This window comes from Amia ocellicauda, chromosome 10 (genome assembly GCF_036373705.1).
Source record: "Amia ocellicauda isolate fAmiCal2 chromosome 10, fAmiCal2.hap1, whole genome shotgun sequence".
Lineage (NCBI taxonomy): Eukaryota > Metazoa > Chordata > Actinopteri > Amiiformes > Amiidae > Amia > Amia ocellicauda.
The window spans coordinates 2182532-2191926 of NC_089859.1; the positions used below are offsets into that span (position 1 = coordinate 2182532).

Below are 9395 nucleotides of genomic sequence, written 5' to 3' on the forward strand. Positions count from 1 at the left end.
GACCCCCCGATGGTGCGCTGTGTTTCAGGACTTCGTGTTTTATGCCCCCCGTCTGCGGATCAACAAGCGCATCCTGGCCCTCTGCATGGGCAACCATGAGCTGTACATGCGGCGGCGCAAGCCCGACACCATCGAGGTGCAGCAGATGAAGGCCCAGGCCCGCGAGGAGAAGCACCAGAAGCAGATGGAGAGGTCAGTGGGAACCGCCTCACCCCGAAACCAGAACACGGTTTCAGAGCAGGTTCATACCGCCGAACGTATGAGCCGATCCCTTCCTTCCACCCACATATATAAAGGTGTCCAGACATAGAAATGACAATGCAAGGGTACATACTGTGATTTCACAAGAGAAAATGGCTTTCAAATGCCCTTTCAAAGAGTTTAAATGAAATTGGATTTGAAATCACTGTCACCAGCTTCTTATCTTACTCCCTTGAAAGTAACGCAGATAAGTCAGTTTTGTGCTCATTTTGTGTTTTATTTAACAAACAATCAATATAAGGTTGGACATTTATCAAAAAGTATCCCCTTTTGGTTGGCTTATAGCTATTGTTCATTAATAGTGACCAAAGCCAAGGTTACTTTCAAATTTCTGACTTCCATTAGGTGAACCTGTGGCAAACACAAACGTGGTGTGTTGAAGCTGTGATTAATCTAGGCCCCAATAGAAATGCTTAAGTTGTGCAAAATGTGTCCCCTTAGTGTTGTCCTGAGCACCGAAACATGATTCCTTGGGTCCTCGGCAAACGTCACACAGCCTGGATAGCGTATTATAAGGCACGAGGGGATTCATGTTGACGGGACAGCTTTGTCTTAAGAATAGTCGTGTGTTTGTCTTGCCTGCAGGGCGTTGCTTGAGAATGAGAAGAAGAAGAGAGAGCTGGCGGAGAAGGAGAAAGAGAAGATTGAACGTGAAAAGGAGGAGCTGATGGAGCGATTGAGGCAGATTGAGGAGCAGACGAAGAAGGCACAGCAAGGTCAGGGCAGGGAGAGCAAAAAAACAGGGAAACCGTGAACAAGCATTGAGTGGAAAATGGATTTATGTTAAAAAACAATTGTCATAAAAGTAGACATTTAACCACTTTTTATGTATTTACTTATTTATTTTTGTTTTGTACCTTTGTATCTGAACGGGAGACATTTCATGTTTGAGAAAGTAAAATGATAGAAAAAACGCACAAGATGTCAGTGAGAATGGGCAGACCAATCTGGAACCATATTCAAAAAGAATAACAGAAATGACATGAGGAATTACTGGAATCTGATGATGTTCAGCTCCTGCTCTCTGCCTGTCTGACGGGCTTGTGGTTGGTCTCGGCAGAGCTGGAGGAGCAGACGCGCCGGGCCCTGGAGCTGGAGCAGGAGAGGAAGCGTGCCCAGGAGGAGGCCGAGAGGCTAGAGAAGGAGCGCAGGATGGCGGAGGAGGCCAAGAACGCCCTCCTGCACCAGTCTGAGAACCAGATGAAGAACCAGGAGCATCTGGTGAGGGAGGGAGGGAGGGTGAACTTGCTGCAGATGCGTTTTTCAAAGCTCATTAGCACCAGGTTGACGAGGCTCTCGGAGGAGGACGTTATTCTTATAGAGGGATGTGCGAGTGGAACAGATTGTTGTGAAGGATGGGCCCTTAATAATGGCAGAACAAGATCATTACATACATTTGAGTCCTGCCTGAAATGCAGCATGTTTCCTCACCATAGAAAAGTGTCCCATTTACCTTTTACACATTTTAAGAGGTGCAAAGGTATTCTATACAGGGCTGTTTTATTTAAACACAAACCAAGTTTCTTGGCACAGGATGGCATTCTGCACATTTCTTGTTTGTTTTTAGGTTGCGGTTGTTATTATCTTTTACTTATTTTGCACACACTTTATCCAGGGTGACAGATGTGTACATTCAACACAATACTGAGATGAATTAAGCAAAAAAGGAAAAGTAATAAAGCAAATGCAAGAAATCACATGCATTTACATATATGAGCAGAAAATACAAATGCTTTGTGACCATGTTTATGTACGTGAACTTGTTAAACAGAATTCAACAACTGTGGTGTTACAAAACATATAAACTTGAATAAGGTTTGTATTAATCAACTAATTGAAGGGTTCCCATCATTGGTTGGGAGGCTGGGGGTTTGTGCAAATCTTTGCAGTTAGGAAATTCATCTTATTGACGGTGTTTGCTGGGAACTCGAGAACAAACGTACACTAAACCAAACTCTTCCTCTGCAGGCCACTGAGCTGGCAGAACTGACCTCCAAAATCTCTCTCCTGGAGGATGCAAAGCAGAAGAAGGAAGAGGAAGCAATGCAGTGGCAGACGAAGGTAAGAGCCGAGCTGTGCTAGCATGACTGAGCAAAACGAAAGATTTCAGATAAGCAACTAAACAGCCAGCAGGAACAGAAGTTACAGAGGACAAACCAAATTTCTCTGATGAACGTATTGATCGTCACTTAAAGACAACAATTTCACTGGAGGGAGACGTTGCTTATAACCGGCTGTAGAATTGCACCGACACCCTTCAGCTCCCATGATAACGCACTTCTGTGTCACATCCCCAGAGTGTCAGTTGTGTCTCTGTATGCCGAACAGATGCGTGACCTCTGCGCTCGGCCCCGCGGGGAGGCGTGGGGCCCGTCCGAGGCGTTGGTGAGCTCCGGTTGTCTTTGAAGGGTGGTCTTGCTTTCTCTGAGGCAGGGAAATCCTGTTTGCCTGGGAGGATGTCTGATGCCCCATTGTGATACTTTCCATATTTTAACTTTTGAAAAGACAATTATAAATGGCAATTCCCAAATGTCCTGTTATTGTGCTGCCTAAAATAAACCCTGACGTTGGCCACGCAAGACCAGAACCGTCACCGTCTTGCAAACGGATTCACGCAGGAGAGCAGTTTAGTCCCATCACGTGATTGTTGCGGCTCCTTCAAATACGTTTATTTTTTGAATAACTGGCCGTAATTTGGCGGTGCTTTTATTAATGCTGTAGTTAATGTTTCATATTGTTTCTCCTGCAAAAGACATAACGTTCATAGATAGCCGATCATTCCATATCTGTTACTTGCAGAACCGCAGACTCTTCTCAATTGGAGAAGTGAGCCCACCTCACTGTATATGTCCTCGAAGAACCTGCCCCTTTTAGAGAAGTGCGATGCTGCTCTTCCCAGCGATGTAGGACAGAAATCCAGCTATTTCATGATCTGTGAATTATCCTGTTGTCCTCCATTTTTCTCTCTCATGTCATGTGTGCCTTCTAGTGTGCTAAAGAAATGGTGTGGTAAATTGGACTGTGGTCAGGCTGGGTTAACCACCATCGTGCCTGTAGGACTCCCAGATCTACTGTTTTCCTTCCACCAAGTACTTCATTAAACTAGGTATTGACTTCTTTTGTCCAGGTAGTGGGTTTGGGCTCAACAGGAATACAGCGATGCCCAGCGAGAGAGCGCCTTTTTTTTTGTGGTCACTGTTTTCAGGACTGAAAGGCCTAAGAAACGTTTGGAGCGGTTGTCATTTGGAACAGAATTTGTCATTTTGCCAAACCCATCGATAGGACAGGCTTCCCATATGTCTTGAAATAGTTTGCTGACAAAATAATGGGCAACATATATATGAGAGGGACTATCTTTCAGGGTAGGACACCAGCGGGAACAAAAAACACATTCGGCACGTACCTTGTTCCAGACACAGGAAACATTTGGGCGTCTGTCGATTACTACCACTCTGATAAAGCACCCATGGGAGTCTGTTATTCGAGGGGCTAGGCTGTGAGCCGCTGTGAACCCACACGTAGTATGGGATTAAATACTTTGGATGACTTTTGATGTCTGATGATGATCACAAGCCTGGACCTGGATGTAATTTTTTCACAAACCTTTATACATTTCTGACATTTATGTACATCCCTGAAAATTATATTAATCCACAATACTCCCAGAAGCTTTCTAAAATAATATGACTACTACTACAAAAAAAAAAGTAACTACAGACAACCTTTAGTTCCTGACCTGTTTGGTAATGATGACGAGGTTGTGTATTGTCACAGACAACGCCTAAAAACCTCACCGATTTTCCCGCTGGAGTTGGTGCGATCTCTTCAGGCGTTCTTCTCCCCCAGACTCCCGGTAAACGGTACACTTTGTCTCTGGCAGGCCACCATGGTCCAGGAGGACTTGGAGAAGACCAAAGAGGAGCTGAAGAACAAGGTGATGTCCACCCACGTGCAGGAGCCCATCCAGGCTGAGAACGAGCATGACGAGAACGACGAGAGCAGTGCCGAGGCCAGCGCCGAGCTCACGTCCGCCGGCACCTACAAGGACCGCAGTGAGGAGGAGCGCATGACCGAGGCGGAGAAGAACGAGCGCGTGCAGAAGCACCTACTGGTGAGTGGGGGTGCTGGGGAGCGGGCCGTCCCTCTCAGAGGCTTTACCGCGCTCTCTTCACTGTTTGTACCTCCCCTTTCATAACTCCAACCTTAAATCTCACCATCTTTTTGTCTCACAGTGTAGTATCTCTCCCTATATCAGTTTCAATGCCTGTCCCAGACTTGCTGATATAAGAACAATTGTGTTAATCAAGGGTTAGCAAACTGTTAAGTATTGAATAACGTATGTATTTAATATAGCCGCCTCTCCCTTAACTAGCGTCTGACTTCAGTGTTTGTGTATGTTGTGCTGCAACACTCTTAAACTCAAGTAGTGCTTGAGGCAAAACCTAAGAGGAGGCTTTTCCTAAGTTTTCTGAATCCACAGCAGTTGCACAAAAGCAGAATCAAAAGTACTAAAATAAATGTAGTTTCAGCGTTTCTAACATCACTTGAAATGGATCCCAGGAGAATTAGAGAGGTGCATTGTGGGACACCGTGGGGTACAGAGAGGGAGAGGGAAGCAGCTGGTTTAACCTGGGAGAAATAATTCTATGATATGGAAAATCATTTCACAATCATTCAGCTTTTAAAGGTTGCGATTTGTGGTTTTTCAATCCAAAAGATTTCTCCTGCCGGTGAGGAGGTTTAATTAATTGGAAGCATGGCTGTTTTCCAGAGTTTGATCTCAGTTGTTGAAAGGAGATTTAGCTGATTTAAGTCATGGTTAATTAAAGGTTTTCATCAGAGTTAGGTCTGTTTTTTTTATTTTATTTATTTTTGTATCTAACGCTGCCAATCCATAGTGTGCCACACTGTGCTGCCAACCCGTCAAAATCCACATTCGAGGTGTAATTCTTGTAAATGTAAATGTGTAAAATATTGCAATAGAATTTGATCTAGTCAAAACATGGATCACAGAGACCTTTTTATAAGACTTAAAGCAGAGGAAAGGGTCAGGAAGGGAGGCGTGTTGGCTGATACATGGTACGCGCTACGGCTGTGATCAGAACCTGTCTCCTTTCTCGGACCCAGAATTAATGGTTGGCATGACCTCCTGTATGTCTTGCTAAGTTTCCTTTGTTGGGATTGTGACCGTTGTGCGTTTGTGTTTCTTTTTGTTGTCGTGTCTGTGATCCAGGCTCTGAGCTCCGAGCTGGCCAATGCCCGGGACGAGACCAAGAAGACGCAGAACGACATGATTCACGCCGAGAACGTGAAGGCCGGCCGAGACAAGTACAAGACGTTGCGCCAGATCCGGCAAGGCAACACCAAGCAGCGCATCGACGAGTTCGAGTCCATGTGATACGTGCCGGCGGACGGCACTGCTGGAACCACTACAGAGGAGTCCCAGTGCGCCGCGCCTCTCCGCTGCAAACCTGCCTGTTCCTCTAAACCCGGCTCGGTTCTGATTGAAGTCAGTCCACTTGACGTGACGACTGCTTTGTCACTTCTTATCCAGTGGCTGCTCTTTAAAGCTTAAGCTATTGCTTACAACCAAACCGCACATAAACAAAATGTCTGCCCTGCCCCCCCCGCCCTCGCTTGTGTCCCTGTTCCCACTCTCGACTGATCCCCCTTGAGCACACGGTGCGAGTCTCCAAAAGCCAGGGAATAAGGCTGCATTCTAGCATAGAAGGACATTAAACCATGCGTTTAAGACGGGCCTTTCTCACATTGTCTCTCAGTGCCTTAGCACAATAAATAATTGCAGGTTTGTAGTGAGGAGTTGGCAAAATTGGATGACCCTCCACTGTTAGTTATTTCAGTAAAGGAAAATGAAGCAGAAAACTGTATTTGAAGTTGTTTTTGTTTATTTGAATTTTTAAAGCTTTGAAGATTCTGTTTTTGGGTCTACAGTGTTGTGTTCCTTCGGAGGCACATCATTTCTTTGTGCAAAAGCCAATACTTTGCAGTATTATTTTGTAAGAAAATGTATTAGAATAAAATCCAATATCCATCACTTCAAAACCACAAGCGCTCCTTTTGTAGTCGGTAATGTTTCCCAATTATATACTGAGTGTATCTATTACGACTCTTCTAGCTATGCACAGTAGTTAAAGTTACATAGGAGTTTCTTTTTTTATATATATAACAAATCTTTTGCAAAATATTGTATAATAAGATGTATCAGCTGTTTTACAACACAAACATTGTACACAGCCTAATTGTGTCGAGGCGTGTCTAGAACAATTCCATTTTTGTTGTTTTGTTATTAATAAAAAAAGAAAAAAAAACACCAATAGCTTTGTGATTTTATAAAGAAGAAAGACATGTATGTATTACTAATGTAAGAGTCCCATTAGGATATTAGTTTTAGCTTTTGTTTTGTTAATTAAATTATGTGAAAGACAGTATACCATCTTATCTGGAGAATGTTAATATTGCATTGCTACATTAGCACCAGGCAGTGCCTTGTTTCGTACAAACGTTTGCTGCTTGAAAAGTTTTCATTTCAAAACTGTTAATAAAAAAACAAAAGCAAAGCTGATGTGTCATGACATTCCTGCTGTTTTGATCTTTTCTTGCTTTTGCTCATATTACATCTCCAGCTTTGCAGTTTGTAGCTGATATTTCAATACTAACAATCAACGTTTCGTCTTCACTGCCGTCCTCACTACGTGGGCTGTAGGTTTCTGTAGATTTATTCTCTTCTGATTAATCGCATCTCAACATCTTTCCTGTTTGCAGGTGTTGTTCTGCATCTTTGATGATGCCAATATTTTCAATGGTTTCTTAGGTTGGTGTTAAACTTTCTCATATCTTCAGTAATCTGTTTCCTTATGGTTTTGCACATTTTGATTTGGGGGTCTTGACTGTTTTATTTATTTTTTCCTTCATAATTCTCTTGCAATTTCCAATATTTTATTTTTATATGATTAATATGAATTTGACACCTTACTATAGTCAATACTGCATAAATATTACAGGAGATCTGACAAATTGAAGTTTCTGAATAATTCAGTTGCTGGAAAAACCTGATGTGATCATCCTGTCTTTCCTGTGTTCTTCTAGTAGCCCAGCAGAGGGAGTTAGAGAGCAAGATAAATATTTCATTCACAGTCCAGATCATGTTAAGTTCTCTTCCAGCAGAACAACAGTGCTATGCAATACAACTAAAATAAAGATGCAAGTTCATTTTATTGTATTGCATATTGTAAGCTAAATAATGGAGAATTTTGTTTAAATCTTTTTCTTTCGGTTCTCAAAAATGTCAGCTGCACTTCTTGAAAAGACACAACCCTATGTGTACCAGAATGCACACATTTCTAGTAGAAATGCAACTTCACTGTTTTTGCTGTAGTTCTACTTTGGTTTATTTTATTACTTTTACATAAATCACAGCTATTGGATAATATAACTATTAATGGACACTACATTGTTGGCCATATTTATTATAGATAGTTTCTCCAGTTCGTGCTGTAACACCCATTAGTGATCAGCAATTACAGAGATATGCATTCTAGTTAATCATTTGATTGCATTGATGGGATGGGGAAATACTGCAGCTTTACTCTAATGCCTGGCTTTAATCCACATAACTAGCTACAGCAATCACTTTTGTGATTCTTCAGGAGCCATTCATGTTTACTGGGTGCAGATATAGACTTTGATTGTCTTGATAAACTTTGATCAAAACAAAACAAAACTATGTGAAGTGCCACAAGGAGGGCGTACCTTTTGTGGTAAAAAATACTTAATTACCATGTGTCCTTCATTGACCATTCTAGGTCTGTTATGTAAAATATACAGGCAGATCTGCATAGCACAAAAGAAGGGCTGAGCAGAGGCACTTACCCCAATATATATATATAACTTTCTCCTGTGCATTTCCTCAGTCAATCGTTTCACCCCATCTTTACATATACTGAACATCTTGTCTTATGAAGAGTTTAAACCAATTTAATGAAATGGAAGGAACTGCAAATCGATTCTTAGAGCTGAAACGCACCTCCTGAGATAAGAGGTGAGCTCTCTTCTCCCATAATGAGCTAATTAAAATATCCTCCCTACTTCCATTGCTTTCTTAAATAAACTCTGCCTTTTCAGCAGAACCATAAGATGGCAAATCCATGACGGGGCAGCGCTGTGGGTCGTGGGAGCCAAGCGCACAGCCAGCGCTCATTATTTACCTGCTATGTTAAAAAAATAATGTCTGAAGTGTTTGAGATCCATCCTTCACACGCAGAATGGTCAGACCTTAAGCTTCTGATAGGTTCTGGGTAAGGCCAGCGTGGTCATTCACACAGTTGACTGTCCTTTTTGAGGAGACATGTCTATGAGGCGCCGTTAGTGACATTATCACTGAAAACGCTTGCGCTCTCTACACGTTCTGACAATAGATACACTAGAAACGTGTAAACAAAACAACCGTAAAATTGTGACTTGAGATCAGTTAGTCAACATCTGTTTTCTGCTAGCTAAAATTATCTTTGTTTAAAATGAAGCTTGTACTTTTAAGTTTTGTTGTGGTACATCCCTTGTTGATGAAATATGCAAACAGTAACAAAGAGGAAATTAGGCAATACTATACTGGAGTACTCCGTTGCCTTGAACAAATAAATGACACGAGTTCAGTGAGGAAGAGATAGCTTCAGAGCATCTCAACAGAGATCTTGAAGATCATACTAGATTAATAAGTTCAGTTCTTTCCATGTACCGTTTTTTAATGAATCTGGATACACACAAGAAGTTATTATATTTTGACGTCACCAATCTGGTCTCGATTTCAGTGCAAGCGTTTTGAGTGTAGAGAGCGCAAGGTTTGACGTTTTCAGTGTAGAGAGCGCAAGTCTTTTCAGTGATAATGTCCCTAACGGCGCCTCATACATGTCAGTGAATACAGACGACCCCTGCATGTGTGCAGTAAGTGCCAGGGAATCTCAGTCTTTGTCCTTCGCTGACTTGCTCAGGGACACGGCTGAACTTCATACAAGCCTCCACTTCAGTCTTCGATGGAGGCCTCCCTCGCTTCTCTTGGGTCACAGCCCACATGAAAGCGGGTTGTAGGTGACAAATCATTGCTACGCAGGTTTCAGGCC

General features: G+C 42.5%; 1 protein-coding gene across 1 annotated transcript in view; it reads left to right on the top strand.

Annotated features, from left to right (window-relative positions):
• The window catches only part of msna (moesin a), a 33917-nt gene extending 27078 nt beyond the window's left edge, over positions 1-6839 (top strand). Inside the window, exons 8-13 of the mRNA XM_066714705.1 lie at positions 29-192; positions 847-977; positions 1322-1482; positions 2230-2322; positions 4142-4372; positions 5495-6839. Of these exons, the coding sequence (XP_066570802.1) occupies positions 29-192; positions 847-977; positions 1322-1482; positions 2230-2322; positions 4142-4372; positions 5495-5659 (945 nt within the window). The 3' untranslated portion in view covers positions 5660-6839. The remainder of the gene's footprint in view (positions 1-28; positions 193-846; positions 978-1321; positions 1483-2229; positions 2323-4141; positions 4373-5494) is intronic.
• The last annotated feature ends 2556 nt before the right edge of the window (positions 6840-9395 follow it).